Genomic DNA, 20,663 nt, shown 5'->3' with positions numbered 1-20,663 from the left:
AAACCCTCAGAGTACAGTATAAAATGATACATGCATGCCCTGCTCACCTGTCAAAGACTTTAAGCGCAGAAAAGAAGAGCTACAGCTGTATGAGACACATACACTCCTGCTTCAACAAGCCCACAAGACTGGTGGCCTTTTTAGCTTTTCCTTAAGGACCTGGACAACCTTTGCAAAAAAGATTTCGTCAAGCCATGCCAAGAACAATAATAGATCTTGACCCTGCCATTTCTAACTGATAGCCATTGAGGAAATCCTTCATTTGTGTCCAGGCAGTTCATCCAGACAGGTACAGGAACTCTTGGGAATGAATGGCCACACAAATCATCAGAATAAAAGAGAAAGAGAGCCAGTGCAGTGCAGCAGTGCATCCCTCATATAAATGGCTATTTGATCAATAGTATGATTAATTCACTGAAGGGTTTAATCATGAATGTAATAATAAGTAACCCTTGGAAAAATCAAAAGGTCAGTAAATATTGCTACAGAGCATAAACAGAAAATGAAGCCAATCAGCAGAAATCCATGCAGTCCTTTCTTATTGATGCATGTGAATCCTATTTGTTTTCAGACTGCTTCCTGAGTCTTTAGGCCTGAAGCGTTTCATTGTGCTGTCCGTGGGGCTGAAACCAAACCTCCAGCCATGGCAATTAGAATTTACCTAAGCACACACACTTAGGGCCCTATTTTAACGATCTGAGTGCACGGTCTGAAGCGCATGGCGCAAGTGCTTTTAGGGCTTGTTCGAATCCACGTTCACTAGTTTAATTATGGAAAAATTGGTCAGCGCCCCTGCCGCATGGTCCAAAATGGTTGTACCTGTGCTGTGTTACAGTTCGTTTTTATTATGCCCTTCACTCGCGAACTTCCCTCCGTCTCGTTCACTCGGATGTGCGTCATTGCTTACGTTGCATGAGTGTCCACTACTGGCGGAAACTTTCCAATGGACTGAACTGGAACGCCCTAAGCCCTTGATCACTTGGAATCCACTATGGAGTTGATTTTTTTCCTTTACGAAATTGTTTAATGCAGCATTCTATATGTATATGGATGTGTTTGGGCTGTTTTTAATATTTTTAAAAATATCTTAGAGTTGTTTGTGGTGGGATAAATTAAACGCGATATGCGGTGACATCACAATCGCGTTGCATTGTGGTATATGAAGCTGTCTGAAGTGTACATATGAAGTAGACTTGCTCCCTCGGTCAAAATCTAGGGAGCAAGGGTCTGTCCATATAAACTTCCCTTGTTCCCTTCACGAAGTGGAACGCACTTTAAAATGGCGGCGTGGATTCCCCCAAGGGGAAGTGCTTAGGGAAGTTCGCAAGTGCGTGTCTTAAAGTGGAGTGGAACGCAGCACTGGTGTCTTAAAGTAGCACTAGGTAACTTTTGCTCTCGGGGTCCCCCTACAGTTGGGAAAAAATATTGTCCTATACTACTGTCATAAACTCTGTCATCCTTCATCAGGGGATGTGCGTGTGCATTTGTTGACTTGACAATCATGATAGCCCTGAACTAGTGATGAGCCGGTCGTCTCATATCCCGCGGACCAAGTATGTCTATTTAATGGTTGCGGGTACAGGGCGGGCCAAATAATTTCATAAAAGCGTGACCCGAGGGTTGGAAAAAAAGCCGACCCGCGCATCACTAACAGTTACCCTGAACACTGTTCACATGCAGGAGTTCTGCTTGTGTCGCGTGTGAAATATCTTCATCCTAGGTACAGTCAGTGGCATATGTTCCAGCATGTCATATGAATATAATTTCATGGGTTTTATTTTTTTCAAACGCCAAATGATCACGTTTACAAGCCAGCGTCATTATAGTAGCCTATAGTCTATTGGTCACCGTTTTACAGAATCTATGATACTTCAATTCAATGTTTGAGGGGTAGGTGATAACCATAGCAAGCATGACAGCCGAGTCAGCATCGGTCGGGCACGCCTCCTTCAGCTCACGGCAACGAGCAAACGCTGGTCCAATGTTGATCCTCGTCGTGTCTTTAATCCCATCACTTTTTCGTTTCCTCTTATTGCTTTCCTCCAACATAAACTTTGTTTTCTTATTTTTTAACATCCGACAAACAAACGATACTCGTTGGGCTCGTACGTCCGAATGTAAGGAAGTGTGGGTATTGGTGGAAGTGACGTATATGCCGTAAAGCAGTCGAATGTTGTCGTTCTTTTTGTTCTCTGGTTACTACCCAAAACCCCCCAAAAAGTTTAAAAGTACATTTAAAAATGATACAGACCCCGTCAGGCTATGGCAGACGTGTCATTCAGCCTATTGTATGTCGATGTATCATCACAAGAGTCTAGATCATATATTATGACGGTTGTAAAGTTACCTGGTGCTGATTTAATGAGCCATGGGTGTGTTTTAGGGCATAATTCGCAAATTAACCAATCAGAGTCTCGTCTCCCGCTCCCTTTAAAAGCCATCTGCGATTGCACCGTGGCGGAATTTATGAGCGGAAAGAGCCTTTTATTTTTAATATTTAAAGGGATAGTTCACTTTAAAATGAAAATCTTGTCATCCTTTACTCACCCTCAAGTTGTTTCAAACCTGTAAGCAAGAGACACAAGAAGATTTTTTGAAGATTGTCAGTAACCACAGTTAACTGGAACCATTTACTTCCAAAGTTTTTTTTTCCTACTATGGAAGTCAATTGCTATAGTTAACTGTTTGGTTACTGACATTCTTCAAAAAATCTTCTCTTGTGTTCAGCTGAAGAAAGAAATTCATAAAAAAAAGTTTTTTGCAAAAGTAAGCTAATTGGAAGGAGGAAAAATGTGAGCAGGACTGACATGTTTCATGTTCCTCTTATTTAACCCAAATAAAAAAAACTAACTATCAGTTAAGTTTAAAACTTCTTTTAGAGAGTGAAAGGTGATCCAAGTGTAATCAGAGGAAATTGAAATTGCTAAATGCGGCTTATGATTCACTTTGAGCTCAATTCCGCTTGAGTTCAAGAAGTGTAATTACTAATGGAGGAGGATGACCTTGAGGAACATCACATGCGGCCTCATTTATGTGCTCATTAGCACAGCATCTGCGCTGTTACTCATAATTGATAAAAGCTGATACCACACGCCACCTCTCTAATGCATATGATTAAACACCATGTTCAAAAAAAAAAAATTATGAATTCAGAAAATGCTTGAATTCAGAACCTTAGTGTTGACACAATTTTAATGAGAGAAAGCTAAAACATGCTGGCAACATGCTAATTTATGCTAAAAAAACACACATCCTAGCAACATATTAAAACAAGTTAGCAATGTGTTAAACCATGATAGAAACATGCTACCAACATTCTAGCAGCTTATTAAAAAGTATTCTTGGTATGCTAGAAATGTAGTGTAAGGGAAATTGTGAACAGCAAACTATAACAAACCATATAAGGCACTTTTATTTTTATAAAACTTATATAAGATGTTTTTGTTAAATATAAGGGGGATTCTAGTTTTCTGTAGTAAACTCAATTTTGTTTGATAACCTTCAATACTTTTCTTAAAAGGACTAGTGTGTTCGTTGTCTGTAGCTTTGAGCAAGTTCTCAGAAACTTCAAGGTTGGACAGTTGCAGATAACAACAAGGAGTCTGTTATTGTGTTTTTGTGTTATTGGCCCTCATCCATTGAAATGAGAGCATAAAAGAACGAGTGAGGGGCTTTGGTTTTTGTCTTTCCTGACTGCAGACAGCCTGTCATACCTATCTATCTATCTATCTATCTGAACGTCCATCCATCCATCCATCCATCCATCCATCCATCCATCCATCCATCCATCCATCCATCCATCCATCCATCCATCCATCCATCCATCCATCCATCCAGAGCATCTACTGTATAGTAATTTAGTCTTAAACTCTTCAACCTTACAGCTTTTTTAAACATTCAGACCAGGCATTCTCAAGCCAACATCAAAGTTTGTCTACAAAGTACAAACTATACATTATTTTTATTTTACTATTATAGCCACACACATTATGTTCACACTACACACACATAAAAATAAAAATAAAAGAAGAAGAGATGGTTCTGTGCAGTATGCAACAAGAAACCTCAAATGATGAATAATCTGCTTTACTTCTCAAAAGCCACTTCCTAATTCAAGAAAGAGAAAAAAAATGATAGAATTATCATGTAAAAAGGTTTTCAGCAGTGAGGAGCATAGCATTAAATGTTTAGTTTATCTGTTTAAAGCATAAACCTTGATCCTGAAATGTTAAAGCACTTATCAATATTAACCTAGTTGGGAATTATACTCAGTCCAGCAGTTCAATTTTTTATAGATATATTATAACATGCATCAGGGTGAAGGACTCGGGTCAAGGCGGATTACTGAGGAACCACTTTCTGTTCCTTTGGAGTGATATATTCACAAGGTCATTTCATACTAGGTAAAATATGGAAATCACATTATAGGGCTTTTGCAACTTTTGGAATATGCAGATGAGGACGGTGACATGTTTTTTGTTGTATTTTTATGGATTGCAAAATGTGGCAGGGGTCCCGTGTTTGGGGATATGTGAAGTAAGAATGATGAAAAACTGGACTGAGGCCCAAATACAGCACCAAGGGCTAATCTTAATTGGAACCCAGAAGCATGAACTCTCAGTAGAACCAAATGACAAGCACTATATTGTGCCTTTGAGCCATGGCCACTGCAGCTTCAAACAGATCCCCTCACCTCCACAGCATGAAGGTCCTGAAGGCTCTCTATTACTAATATATACAGCATATATATATATATATATATATATATATATATATATATATATATATATATATATATATATATATATATATATATATTAAAAATAAAAATATAAAAATAAAAATAAATTGCATGAAATAATTATTTACTGACTATTATACTGTAATTATACTATCTACTATTATGAACTTTCCATGACAACATATTTTTGTATCTGCCAGCCAGCACCAGCATTTTTGATCATTTCCAAAAAACTTTGGTAGCACTTTATTTTACAGTGCTCTTTCTTGTTATATGTTAATTGTACTTACTTTAATAATAACAGCAAATTATGCATACAACTAACCTCAACCAAACCCTAATCCTAACCCGAACTTAATTAATATTACTCAGTACTTATTATATAATTACTTAATATACTTAATATTAGTAATTCAGTACTTAATATATAATTACACTGTAACAATGACACCTTAAACTAGTGTAACCATGTCCATGGCCTCAGAATATTTTGTTGTATTAATATCTAAACATACAATATATCAAATTGAAAAGAAAGAACAGTCTCTGCTTTTAAACAAACAACAAAACATTTTATTATAGCTTTGTTTTTTAATCAACACTTGAGTAAGTTTAATGAAAAAAACAACAATTTGAACAAAAATCTTAAGAAAAAAAAGAAAATGCCTCATGAGCTATCATCTTAATTCATTGATTTTATTCAAATAAAAAATATTTTTTTAATGATGAATCAATCTGTCACAACTGAAGTGGTAGTTCACAGAATGATGATGATGTAGATAAAATAGTAACTTAATTTAATAAACACAGAGAATACATAGATGAAGGTATACAGCAACGTATGGCATAAAGACAAGAACTGACAATGAACTGAATGAGACGGGAGTATAAATAAATACACAGAGAAACAAAATGGCAGACAGTTGAATGTAATCAGTGACCAAAGAGACTAATGCTTCATTCCAGGCAGGGTTTTGAGCCCGTAAGTTACGATTTCAAACCAGGACTCACGACTTTGTAGCGTTCCAGGCAAAGTCACGCCAAACTGCCTGAGCGTGAGGAATTGATAGGTAGATGTAAGCAAAAAAAATTCCCAGGATGGTAGGGGAAGGTACTGCCTTTTTTGTCTATGTTTGGCTAGAAGGGCTCTCTTCCGATTGGTTATATATCTCATATTCATGAGAATATGTTCATGGCAGGCTATCAAAGTCTGTTTTGATCGTCTTTACAAAAGAAGTAGCTAAAAAAATGTCAATCCAACATACTAAGAAAAGCGCTATATGTCCGTGTCTTCAGATTTATATTTCAAGTTCACAATTTCATAGCCAATTTCATAGAAAAGACACCACAGATTTTATTTATTATGAACCTAACATTGCATAAACTTGCTAGTAATAGACAATTTTAGTCCAGGTTAAACATAGTAATTGTGTGTGTGTGTGTGGGCACGTTTTGTGACATATGAGGACACAAATAATGACATGGGTATGACAGGTATTACAAGGAGAGGGTGAAATATGAGGACATTACCCATGTCCCCACTTTCAAAATGCTTATAAATTGTACAGGATAATTTTTTTTTAGAAAGTAAAAATGCAGAATGTTTCCTGTGATGGGTAGGTTTAGGGGCTGTGTGTGTGTGTGTGTGTGTGTGTGTGTGTGTGTGTGTGTGTGTGTGTGTGTGTGTGTGTGTGTGTGTGTGTGTGTGTGTGTGTGTGTGTGTGTGTGTGTGTGCGCCAGGGTGCTTACTGCTTGCTTGTTTGAGGGAAATGGAGGAGAAAAAAACATGTGCATAAGGAAAGAGAAGCAGTTATACGTATTATATATTCACGTCATTTATATTTCTGTAGGGGCTGCACTTGTTGTTTCGCAGGCTGTGACGTCAGGGTACGTAACTGGGAGTACAGTGATCTAGTACGAGTTCACAGGTGGGAAGTTGACTGCCGTTCCAGTGCACTTTTACAAGTAGAAGTTTAGAAAAACACGGGTTACGGGTTGCCCACACTGTTTTCGTTTGAAAATCTTTTTCTCTTGGTTTGGCCTTCCATCCACACTGAAGTGGTGTTTTTATTCTTGAAAACAATGCTTTTTGAAAATGCTCTCCAAAGTGGATACATTTGGAAACTGTTTTCACATTGTGGACTGTGAAGACGATGAGACGTTTAGTCATGTGACGCATATTGTACCAATAGATGTATTTATGCTGTTATTGTGGCAGTTATGTGCTACTCACTTTCACACAGTTGCTAAAATGTTATTTTGCATACTTCTATATCACAGTCCTGAAAGGACTAGCATTTGCTGTCCTGTGCCAAAACAGAGAGGATTTTTGTTTTAGACCAAACATAATAATGGTGAGTGAGTGCAACCTGAACGCATCAGTGAATGGTGAGATATTTTGTTAAATAAAAATATCCTGCCAGAAGATTTGCATCTGTATCATCTCAGTGAGATTTTATGAGGTTCTATGCATTTTTTGATGTTTTTTGATGAATCTTTGGAAAACTAAACACATTTTTTTTTCAAATCTATCATGATTAATGTAGACATAGTAGACTGGGTAAACCGAGCCTGGTCTGCCGGCGATTTGATTTCGGCCCGCAGCTCAGTCTGGAAACCGGTACATTCATTTCTACTGCTTCTGTTACACTTTAGCGGGAACCAATCACAGACTGGCTTATCCACCTGGCGCGCTATTGGCGGGTTTAACGTGATGACGGATAGAGAAGCAATGGGTTGTTGCCTGTTGATCACGCGTCTTGTAGTCTGATTGGCTGAAGGACTATCTACTTGCATAAAGAGTCATTTGAATAATGCTCGTTGATCACACCTCTTGTGCTGTAGAAAATACAGAGCAGACTCTCCAGACCAATGTCTTAAATTGAGCTTGGTCTGTTGATAGCCAGACAATAGACATAGCCTAACTAGGACGCAATTAATACTAAACTGAACGGAAGCACATAAAACCACACCGGAATTAAACTAAATATGTTATTTTACTCCAACAAAACAAAATTAAAGTTAAGATCAGGTAGAAATTTGAGAGAAAATGGATCAGAACAATAATCAAAATGTTTGATGGTTACATTATTTTACAAATAACGCAAGCAATGCTTCTATTGCTTTTTTCTGCTTCTTTGCTAGTTTTTGGATCTGGAAATTCTGTTATTTTCAAAGATGCTTATAATGGCACCATCAACAGTGCAAACATGGATTTCCTTCAATAGTGTTTTGTCATAAATTCTGTAAATTCTGTATTAATTGGTCGGCTCATTTTCAGTAAGCCAAAATAAACTCTCATACCTGATATTTCAGGTTTACTTTGCCATAAATAAAATATATAAAAAAGTATTACACATTCAAAATCTTGCTCTTCCTGCTCTGGAATTTGTTGTTTTCCTCTCAAAGTATAACTGCTGCATGAGTTTTACATCATTCTACCAAACACAAATTGAAAAAAGACTATCCTACTTGTATCAAACCACATCTGCAACTTCTCTACAAGCTACAATATGATCAGTCAGCCCACTCCGAACCTCTGTTCCTTGCAGCCAAACACCATTACATCATTCACTCGTCTGAACATCCATATAAAACACAATATTCTCATTGAAGGCCTCTGTCAAAATGTCAACATGTTGACCTTTGACTCCTTCAACGTGAATCAGATGAGTCATGGAGTAATGTAAATAAAATGTCTCAGATTATGTTATGTAACTGCAAACAGCAGAATAAATGTCACAACAGATCATCTTTTCTGGCTGTGGTGAACTCTTTAGTGAGAAGATATATACATTCTTAATATTATGTTGGTCCCCCTTTTGCTGCCAAAACAGCCATGACCTGCATGGACTCCACTAGTCCCCTGAAGGTGTGCTGTGGTATCTGGCACCAATAGGTTAGCAGCAGATCCTTTAAGACCTGTAAGTTGTGAATTTGGGCCTCCATGGATTGGTCTGTTCAGGACATTCCACAGATGCTCGATTAGTTTGAGATCTGGGAAATTTGGAGACCAAGTCAACACCTCAAACTTGTTGTTGTGCACCTCAAACCATTCCAGAACCATTTTTGCTTTGTGACAGGGTGCATTATCCTGCTGAAAGAGACCACAGCCACCAGGGAATACCGTTTATGGTTGTTCATGGTCTGCAACAATGCTTAGATAGGTGGTACGTGTCAAAGTAACATCCCGTGGATAGCAGGACCAAAGGTTTCCCAGCAGAACATTGCCCAAAGAATCACACTGCCTCCTCCGGCTTGCTTTCTTAGTGCTTCCTGGTGCCGTGTGTTCTCCATGTAAGAGATGCACACGCACCCGGCCATCCACGTGATGTAAAAAACGTGATTCATCATTAAATCCTTACGCTTGCCAATTTTTCCAGCTTCTAACACATCCACTATAAGGACAAAATGTTCACTTACTGCCTAATAAATCCCACCCACTAACAGATAATCAGTGTTATTGATTTGATATTGTCATAATGTTATGCTTGATCGGTATATGTGTGTTTTGGGTTCGCCTAATTTTAATTTTTCTTTCTGAACAGTGTGGATTTTTATTCATGCTAATGTAAAAGTAAAGATTTAAAGGTTTTAAAATGCTTCAGGCATGCAATCTTTGATCAGATCAAAATTAGGGGTTCATGAAATTCAGAGCGTATGCCTCAGCCCACAACTCCCAGTGATCAAATGATTTAGTCCAGAGCTTTGCATTATTATCACTGCTTGTAGGGGCTGGAACGATGGATTTCATTAAAGTGATCAGATCATGCCTAAATGTATATGCATAATGGGGCTCGAAAATCTTGACATGCAGCACTTTTTTTGCTGGGTCTCTGGTTTGTGAAATCAGGATGAATTGGTTTTGAAGATCATGGTGATGCCTCAGCCTGCCTGCCCAGGGTTTTGCTGTTTTATCTTGTGCCAAGGTAAAGTCAGCATGCCGCATGTATAAGAGAGCATTCGCCTAAAAAGCAACGTAATGTTTGCAAAGCTTCAGCATCAATTTAGTTCTGTGTAAATTAACACGCTTTATTATGGGTGCGTTTGTATGGCATTTCGACACAAACACACAAAATATATAAATAAATGTGACCATAAACATAAAAATGTTTAAAAAGCTGTTTCTGTCACTGTCTGCAACAATCCAACTGCAAGACCTTTGGTTTAAAGTGTCACCCTGAGACGACAACATCATGGTCCAGTGAGTATCAGGGCTGCATCTGTTAAATTGGACGGAGACAGAAAGGGTGGACATTTTTGTGTTTTATGCATTCAAATCTAAGCATCTTTCAAAAAGATTATAAGAGGCTGGCGTGCTGAGAACAGACAGGCGGAGACAAACGGTTACTGTTGTGAACCTATCATCAAGTAAACCTGAAAAAGTGATGCCGAAACTATGTCTCCTATTTGAACCTGCTGTAGAACCAAACAAGAACTGAATACAAACCGTTTGGTAGAGAGTTTTTTTTACCCGTTAAATTTCAAACCCCTCCTGGGCAATGACATTTGCTGGCGCATCAGTGAGGGAAAGACTGGTAAGGGGGGAAAAAACAAAAGAAGGAATAAAGGACACCAGCGAAGTTTTATTACATTGGTGAATTCACTTTTGACACATACAGGCTCTGATGATACCATAGCTCAACTGGGCTGAATAGATTGAATATAATTAAACGGTCTTGGAAAAGAAAGGGAGATGCGAGCACTATTTCACAGAATAGACAAATTCACTTAACATTTACTGCGTCATTAATGTTATGAAGTACATCTTCAAGTCCACATCATATACCTTATCATTCAAAAGATGGGTAAGAACTGTTTTATTGTTCTCGAAAGAAAGCTCCTTTTTGGTTAGATCAAATTAAAAATAATATTGTGCAATAATATTACGATTTCAGATAACTTTTTTCTATTTTAATATATTTAAAAATGCAATTTGGGATGGTTAAACTGAATTTTCAGCAGCCATTAGTCCAGTTTTCAGTGTCTCATCCTTTATAATTCATCACAAAGTTTTGGTGCTTAAATAACATTTCTTATTCAATCAACTTTATTTATATAGCGCTTTTACAATGACGATTGTTTCAAAGCAGCTTCACAGTGTTAAACAGGACAATATTGCAACTAAAAAATTATTTTTTTATTTTTGATATTTGTACTATAAATGCAGTCCAGTCCATTTTGTTGATTTTTTTTTTAAGTTACAATTTTAACTCATTAATAATTAATGTTGAAAAACTGCACTTAATATTTTTGAAATATTTTATTTGAAACAGAAATCTTCTGAAACATTACGAAACGTTTCCTTCCTCGCCAAATAAAAGAAATCTTTCTAAATGTGTCAAAATATACTGAATAAAATATTACACAAATGTTTCACCCTAATATAACAAATAACTAAACATAAATTTTAAATGTAATTTCAGTAGGCTTCTAACTTCTAATTTCACGTGCTATGTTTCTGGGTCTTGTTGATTCACTTCTGGCATAAAAAAAATTTGGTAATTTAATAAGAATTTTTCCAGATGTTTCATTGTTTTTCACTGTGTTCTTATTTTTTGCCAAAGGCTCTTAAAAATTTTGATTACATAAAAAATGTCATGGATTGTTTTAGAGAGAAACCAATAATACAACATAATGTTACATAATCCATCGTTATTCAACTGCATATGCGTCACGTCCTGAAGGATGTCGTCATAGTTAGAGATTTCATGAGATATTTTCAAGAGGGAAATGCATATTTATAATATAAAATGATTATTGGACAAAACAATAGACTGTAATTTTTTTTTAAAAAAATACAATAATTCAAGAATGCATATTTTGCTTAAAAATTCAAATTCAATGAATTTTGTCTTGTTTTCCAAAACAAATATCCAAATATTCTTAAATCAAGACTAAACGGACACAATATGAATTATTGTTTAGTGAAAATGTGATCAAAAAAGTTTATTCTTAAAACAAGAAAAAATATCTGCCAGTGCAAGTTCAGAAAAATAATCTTGTTTTCCCTTTAAATTAAGTTTATAATTGTAACTCCACTGGCAGATATTTGTTCTCATTTTTAGCATGAACTGAATCATAAACAGAATCATTTAATGATTCTTTCAGAAAATAAGACTTAATATCGCTTAAAGTCACTTTGCTTCTAAAGTAAATGTCTTCATGTAAAAACGTTTTGATATTTGTACTAGAAAACAAGTTTCCAACATGTCCATTCTCTAATTAAAATGTTTTAAGCAAACATGCTTTCTTGAGAATAAATATGTGCCTTTCCCTCCAGATTATAGTTTTTTAAATCCCTTTAACTATAACGACATCCTTGGGGACGAGACGCATACTCAGTTGAATAACAATGGATTATAATATAATGTTATATTAGTGGTTTATCTCTAAAACAATCAATGAGATATAATCAAAACTTCTAAAGGCATGGGCAAAAAATATATAAAATAGTACTGCCTTTTACTAACCTTTAGACATCAATGTCATTTTATTGCTGCTATGTAATTAAGTTTGCTTTGACATTGAAAAAACCTTGAACCTAAAGCTCAAAAGTATTGTATAACAGGAAAGACAGCGAGAAAAACAGTGAGGTTAACGTTCTCAGGAATACACATCAAATCATCTGCTCATAAAGGCCTTGTGTTTAAAATCCTTGGTATTGAATGTCTTTAAAGAGCCCAAACAAATCTGTGTTGCTTTCTTCAGAGTAGACCCTAGCCACGTTAAACTTTGATGCTTCTGGAAACGTTTTTACTGCCCTGTGAGGAGAGTCTCCAGGCATTAAACAACGGCAGGTGGGCTGCTTTCTCCCTCTCTGAGCACTGTTCAGACAGTCTACAGCCTGCAATGTGCATCCAACCCACAGCTCTCCAGCACAAACCTACTTTCTAACGGAATTGCCCAAAGGTCCAAAATGCACAAAGAATTCAAAACAGATATGGAAAGGATTCGGATTTGTAAGACTGATCTTATTGCTGATGGCGGCGGTCTTTCTTTGAAGGGCTCTGTTCTTCTTTTATTTCCTGCTTCCTCTCGAGTCTCTTAATGTCAGACAAACATCCCTCCACTTTGCGATTGGTGTTCATTTCTTTGGTCTCCCTGGGGTGTGTCTGTTTGCGAGGTGTTTCCACACTTTTGCAGGACATAAACGCCATACTAAGCTCTGCATTACTGCTTCAGAGGCAGGTGATGAGGACAGCAGTTCAGTTATAACACTCTCTCACCAAGGCTCAAAAAATCAAGGAGAAATTCAAAATCCCACACACTCAGAGAGAGAGAGAGAGAGAGAGAGAGAGAGAGAGAGAGAGAGAGAGAGAGAGAGAGAGAGAGAGAGAGAGAGAGAGAGAGAGAGCAGATATACACCTTATACGAGAAGCACCACAGATGCTGAGAGGCTTTGACAACTCAGCGGATGGACACTGACCCGATTTAGGTTTAATCATGCATAGCCCTGTTTATCATCTAACCCACTCCCTAAACCTACCCATCATAGAAACCTTCTGCATTTTTACATATAACAAAAAAATACTTTTTAAGTTTTACAAATGAGGATGTCCCCAAATGTAGGTTTTTAGAGATTGTGTCTGTTTTTGCTCGCTTCTGGGAACAATTTTGTTCCCAAAAATATGTTTAAGTAGGTACACACACACACACACACACACACACACACACACACACACACACACACGTCTGGTTCACTATCTTTGTGGGGACTCTCCATAGACGTAATGGTTTTTATACTGTACAAACCGTATTTTCTATCCCCTTACACTGCCCCTGCCCCTAAACCTACCCATCACAGGAAACTTTCTGCATTTTTACTTTCTCAAAAAAAAACTCATCCTGTATGATTTATAAGCATTTTGTGGGGCAAAGTGGGGACCACTGGTCCCCACAATGTATGTGATCTCAGGTTTTACTATCCTTATGGGGACATTTGGTCCCCACAATGTAATAAGGACAAGGACACACACACACATACTCGGTTTTGCTATCTTTGTGGGGACTCTCCATAGACGTAATGGTTGTTATTCTGTAATATTCTATCCCCTAAACCTAAACCTACCCACCACATTTAATTTGACTTTTCATAGATTTCCAAAACCATAATAAAGGGAATATACACACATATGATATAACACATATCTATAGTCAAACCAAAATGTATGCAGACACCTTTATGCCAACTGAAAAATTTAGATGTGATCAGTCACTTAAAAAAATTTCAATTGGAGACCAATTTTTTTTTTCCCCCAGTGCACCTATTTGATAATGCTAATAATAAGAAATTATTCTTGATTATGATTTCCAAAGGATCATGAGACTGGAGTAATGATGCTTTACATCACAGCAATAAATAACATCGTAAAATGCAAACAGAAAACATGTATTTAAATCAATCTAATGTAGCCTTGGTAAGAATAAGATACTTTTGAAGAAATTTGAAACAATATAAGTCAAGGTGAGTAAATGTTACGTTTTCTATCCCTTTAAATCCAAAAATGAATCTGAAGCTCAGATCTCTGACTTAATTAAAAACTACAGCGAACGCCATACCAGTCACAGTCATTACGCCATCACTAATCTTCTCCAAAGTCTTGGCTTCATGTCAAGCCTACTAATGTCTGACTTAAGCTTAAATTATAAGACTACCCAATCGCAGCACAGAAACTCTCTCTGTCTCCATTTTCATTCTTATTTTCATGGTCTCCTCTGCGGCTTTCGTTGCCATATTTTCGACGCACGCACACCTCAATGCTCACAAACACGTGCTGAAGGTCACGCTGACTACTGTAACATCCATACTCCAGGAATCTGACAGCAGGAGGACTTCACTTGGCACTCGCCCCCGTTCTCGAAACACGATTACATAACCTCACAGGGGACGGTGCAAGGGAGAGGGGCCAACGGACAGAGATACTCCAGAAGCCCTGGTCGCCATGTGCCTTCAAATGACAGCTGTACGAGTAATCCTGAATGTGAACTCGACGTGGAAGTCTGACTAATAGAGCATGGCATAAACAGAGAAGTGAAACACATGGAGAGAAAGAGCCTTTTTATACAGTCTCTTTCATACCCGACCTCTCATCAGAATGGGCTTCGTTATCGTGAAATGGGTGAAGATGCTCACAGGATTCTGGAAACAGACACTTGTTTGGAGAACAAGGCTTTCAGTTTCCATTGTTTCTCAGCTCTCTGCCCTGGTTGTTAGTTCACACAACGCGCACCACTAAAGATCCAATTTTCTCTGTGCACCATTTCGCGGTGTTTTAATGCCTCTTTGGGTGTTAGTGTCAGTGTTATTGCTTGTGTTAGGTGCCTGATTGGCCATAGTAATGACAAAGGGTTGAAATGAAGAAAAAAATACTCCTCTTTCAGAGAAGATCCATTCAGGCGAGAGGCAAGAAGACAGCGGCAGTCGCCACGGCCATCGGGGGGAAACCATGCACAAAATCTGACAGCATTCTTACTCCATCTAATGAGCTGATCCCACCTCCATGTGCTCGAATGGCTTTGGAGGGGGAAGGCAGAGAGAGTCAGGAGTGTCTATCAGACAGACGGTGATATAAGACTGCGAGTGCACCTTTGAAGCAGACAGGTCTGGTTCTTGCTCACTGCGAAAATACATGAGCTTTGAAGTGCGCTTTTGTGTGAGCGTTCTCCACGCTTACACTCCTAGGCAAAAAAAAGAGCCCAAAATGGCTAAACACTAATCTTTTAATTGTCTTAACCACAAACTATTGATTTTTAAAGTGTGGAGTGATGAATAACTACGAAATGTAAGTTTCATGAATATGCTCCAACAAGGTGTCTTTGAAAATCTAAAGAGAAATATAATAATACATGCATCTCTACCACAGTGAAGCATGGCGGAAGAGGTATCATTGTGAGCCTTTTTAGCTGCTGGTATTGGTGAGCCACTTCACTGTGAAAAGTCATTTAATGCTTTGGAGTACAGCATAATATTCCAGAATGGCTTGCTTCTGATCCCACTAAAGAAGGCTTGATCACCCCTGATGGACAACCCATAATATGAAGCTTTACCTGTAAATATAAAGATACATTTCTAGCTCATAATTTTGGCCACCCATAAAATGGCTCATACATTAACGTTTCCAGAGCACTTACTTACAAAAAAGTCAGATAGAATAAATGGTATGTATGGGAGTGGGCTCTGAGCTCAGTATTTGGCCTGAACCCAGAGTACCGTATTCCTGGCTGAGGTAGGAACAAGCCAAGAGTGAGGAGTCGGTGTGGTGGAGGGATGCTGAAAACTGTTGGGGAATGTCGGTGAGTCGACAGTTGCATTTATACACTCACCTAAAGGATTATTAGGAACACCTGTTTAATTTCTCGTTAATGCAATTATCTAATCAACCAATCACGTGGAAGTTATTTCAATGCATTTAGGGTTGTGATCCTGGTCAAGACAATCTCCTGAACTCCAAACTAGTGTTGTCAAAAATATCGATATTTCGATATGTATCGATACTGGAATATCTGAAACGATACGATTCTCAGTTTTTACAGTATCGATACCAGCTGCGCTCTCCTCTCCGACCGAAAGCGAGTTGACACACACCGGCATATTCTTACTCAGCCTGGTTAACCTCTGAGCACGGCGAACACGTGTTCTGCTGGACTTTTTCCTCATGACAGTGTGTTAGTGTTAGTGTGTGATCGGTCTGAATTTCCACGGGATTGTACGTAAATTAATTCTATTAATCCCGGAGATTTCGTGCTCACATCTGAAGCGCACACATAGCCTACCGTAATAAAGCCACCTCTGACATGATACAAGTGCAAACATTTGCTTCCTTTTCCAGCTTATTATTGGTCAAATACACTCAAAGAATTATCAGTGCACATCTGGAAGAGTATTAACGTAAACACAGTCGCAAACAGTTGTGTGAGTAACAGGAACAGTGTTTAGGATCCATGCGTCCGTTAGTCTTAAAGGGACCGCAGTCATTTGTTATTCAAACTACAAAAAGACAAACAATCACACTGCTCTTGACTGATCAACTTGTGTAACTTTAATAGTTTAATCTGTACGCTATTGAATTTTTTACAAAGAGCATTAACCAATGTGGTTTTAAATGTAATTACTATGCATTTTTTTTATTCAGTTTCTTAGCTGAATGTTAGACCTACCTGAAAAAAATAAAGCAGTCTATTTAATTTGTATCGTCTATTCTATTGCATTTATTTGTGCTATTGTTTGTAATCTGTTTATTTGTTCTTATTTTATTACTGTTTACTCTTCTTTTTAAATTCAATTTACCATTCGAAATCAAGCTTTCTTGTGCTGTGTGTAAGCTATTGCAACACAATTACCCCATTGTAAAAAATACATTGAGATAGCAAAAATTTGTGAGATAATTTTAATAGTAATTGATCAATTGATCAATAATTATTCAAATCAAAATGATGCCCAACCCTAAGGAACATGCTGGCCACATACATTTTTAGTAAAAGTTTTGTTGTCATATTAACCATCTTATCTTTTTTTTTTTTTTTTTTTTTTTTTTACTGTGGTATCGATTTAGTTTCGATTTGTTAGTCTGGTATCGTATCGAAGTCATAATTTTGGTATTGTGACAACACTACTCCAAACTGAATGTCAGAATGGGAAAGAAAGGTGATTTAAGCAATTTTGAGCGTAGCATGGTTGTTGGTGCCAGACGGGCCAGTCTGAGTATTTCTCAGTCTGCTCAGTTACTGGGATTTTCACGCACAACCATTTCTAGGGTTTACAAAGAATGGTGTGAAAAGGGAACAACATCCAGTATGCAGCAGTCCTGTGGGTGAAAATGCCTGGTTAATGCTAAAGGTCAGAGGAGATGGGTGGACTGATTCAAGCTGATAGAAGAGCAACTTTGACTGAAATAACCACTCGTTACAACCGAGTTATGCAGCAAAGCATTTGTGAACCCACAACACGCACAACTTTGAGGCGGATGGGACCCCACCGGGTACCACTCATCTCTACTACAAATAGGAAAAAGAGGCTACAATTTGCACAACATCACCAAAATTGGACAGTTGAAGACTGGAAAAATGTTGCCTGGTCTAATGAGTCTCAATTTCTGTTGAGACATTCAGATGGTAGAGTCAGAATTTGGCGTAAACAGAATGAGAACATGGATCCATCATGCCTTGTTACCACTGTGCAGGCTGCTGGTGGTGGTGTAATGGTGTGGGGGATGTTTTCTTGGCACACTTTAGGCCCCTTAGTGCCAATTGGGCATTGTTTAAATGTCACAGTCTACCTGAGCATTGTTTCTGACCATGTCCATCCCTTTATGACCACCATGCACTCATCCTCTGATGGCTACTTCCAGCAGGATATTGCACCATGTCACAAAGCTTGAATCATTTCAAATTGGTTTCTTGAACATGACAATGAGTTCACTGTACTATAATGGCCCCCACAGTCACCAGATCTCAACCCAATAGAGCATCTTTGGGATGTGGTGGAACTGGAGCTTCGTGCCCTGGATGTGCATCCCACAAATCTCCATCAACTGCAAGATGCTATCCTATCAATATGGGCCAACATTTCTAAAGAATGCTTTCAGCACCTTGTTGAATCAATGCCATGTAAAATTAAGGCAGTTCTGAAAGTGAAAGGGGGTCAAACACAGTATTAGTGTGGTGCTCCCAATAATCCTTTAGATGAGTGTATTTACTGTATAAAGGGTTCCTCTCATGCTGATAGGATAGATGTGGTAATTGCTGATGACGAGTTGTTTGGATAGATAATTTGAACGTCCTTGTCGCCAAGTTTGTTAATTAAACATAATTTTAATAAGCTATAAAACTGCGCTCATTCAGGATGGAATTTCTTGCATGAACAAAGAACATAATGTGTTTAAAATGCAAATACAGTTCAGTTGACAAGCATTAACAACATTAACAAGAGCAACGCTATCCCTGCAATTGCCCTCTTTAATGCTGTTAATCTGAATGTATGAAGCAAACTGTTTGCTGAAAACACAACACTTAACAACAATGAAATAGAAGCGCACAGTTTATGTCAAATTAGTTGCATGTGAAAGTTGCATTTATTATTATAATGACCTCCCTGAAGGCCATTGTGCAATTTACACCCTGCAAAGACCACTAAATATTTAGCCATTTTTGGCCTGTCAATGGGTTCTGAATGCATTCCCACTCAATTGCATGAGTGGTGTGTGGAACAATCCCACAAACACTCACACACATATGGCTAAAGGCATTGAAAGAGCTGAAATGTGTCTCCTCTAAATTCCCCAGTGTCACACATCACAAGTCCAGCAGCAGTTAGACAATAAGTTCAACATCAGCTCTTCTCCTAAAACTATTTTTTTTTAATCAGGATTATGAGTTTTAAAGGGGGGGGGGGGGGGGTCATTCAAGTGGGTAATTAGATTTAACATCAATTTTCAAACATCAAACGCATCCATTTACTATTAAATAAAAGGTCTAACAAGGCTTAGAAGGGTGCCAGATTTTTCACTGATGTACACGTCCAATTATGCCTTAACTACAGTCAAAAGTCTTTGAAGCCCACACTGCTGAGAGCGATAAGCCACTGTACATTTTTCATGACATGGTCAAGGTGAAGTGATCTTAACACTACCTAACGCTCAGACTTAAAAATTGCTGAAACAAGGTGTTCCACCCCAAAACTGTGAGGAACTTGTAAGGAAGCAAAATATTGATATAGTTGCTGGAAGCCTTGATTTTTTTATGCATGAGCACATTAAGTGCTAAAATGCTGAATTTGAATTAAAACAAACTTTTAGGTGTCTACTTCCCAAAGTAGCTGACTTTTTGCTGTTACATAAGATGTTTTGCCAGTTTCAGGGCATTTACTTTTTACTACAATAATTCTTTACTAACACTAAATAAACACGATGGTGTAAATTTCTCCACAGCGAGGGTGTAAGTGTAAACGGTTTACATTTAACCAACTCAAAACACTAAAACACACAGGCGAGGATGTCAGAGAATCAGAAACATGTTTTTTCACCATATATAATTTACACTTAATGCAACATGTCAAAGGAGATTCGTGTCAAGTAAAGGGGAAACAAGTCATTTAGTACATTATTCATATTACCATTCAACACTTGCGCCCTAAATGGCACGTGAATCGCTTTACCAACGAGTAAATGTGAGTGTTGCTCATAAAGATAAATGAAAGCTCACCAGCATTTCTCAGTTTCCGATTCCTGAACACCGAAATTATGACTAACAGGTTACCCAAAACATCCACTACAGTGGTGAAGATCAGCACGCTGGCCAGCACCGCTATTGCCCAGGCGGGGCGCGCGCTCGGACCCAACGCGCGACCGACGTGCCCCAATTCTGTGCTGTTCGTCAGAAAGGCGATATTGTCTGGCATCCCGGACCAACTTGTTCTCCAAGGTATGGTGAGTAAAGTTATTCACGCAACCTGAGGAATTAAATAGAAAAACTTCAGAACGGACTGCGCCTATTAAAGTAAAAGGGTATATATTTGAATATATCGTATCGTTTCTTTGTATTTGTAATTCCCATACTTGTAAAAAGCGAATCATTTCAGTTGCCTTTCAACAGAAGTTGGGAACAGCTGAGCCATGAATCCGCGTCGCATCTGGTTTATCCGCGCATCCTTCATTCCTCTCTTCAGAAAAATGAGATGAGTCCGTCTCAACATCTTCTCAGCACCTCAAACTCATTTCTGTCTTGTAGGCTAGTTCAGTTGTTTGTCTAGCGCGAATGCTCACCTTGCTTTCCCCTCACCTTAAAAGTACTAAGGAATACGACAGTCTTGGCACCGTGTTGCCCCATGGCGACCGTTACGTTCGCTCCAAGTTATTTTTTAAAGCAGCTGCTCGGAATTGTAAATCCATCTCGTGATGAGAGGGGAAGCTGGCTAGATGATTGG

At 38.1% G+C, this 20,663-nt stretch overlaps 1 protein-coding gene across 1 annotated transcript in view; it reads right to left on the bottom strand.

The window, feature by feature from the left end:
* The window catches only part of mtnr1bb (melatonin receptor 1Bb), a 28,878-nt gene extending 8,215 nt beyond the window's left edge, over window positions 1-20,663 (bottom strand). Inside the window, exons 1-2 of the mRNA XM_067433864.1 lie at window positions 20,296-20,663; window positions 19,943-20,189 (exon numbers count right to left, since the gene is read on the bottom strand). Coding sequence (XP_067289965.1) covers window positions 19,943-20,138 — 196 coding nt within the window. The 5' untranslated portion in view covers window positions 20,139-20,189; window positions 20,296-20,663. The remainder of the gene's footprint in view (window positions 1-19,942; window positions 20,190-20,295) is intronic.

Source organism: Pseudorasbora parva, chromosome 23 (genome assembly GCF_024679245.1).
Source record: "Pseudorasbora parva isolate DD20220531a chromosome 23, ASM2467924v1, whole genome shotgun sequence".
Taxonomy (NCBI): domain Eukaryota; kingdom Metazoa; phylum Chordata; class Actinopteri; order Cypriniformes; family Gobionidae; genus Pseudorasbora; species Pseudorasbora parva.
This window is presented reverse-complemented; position numbering and strand designations above follow the sequence as displayed.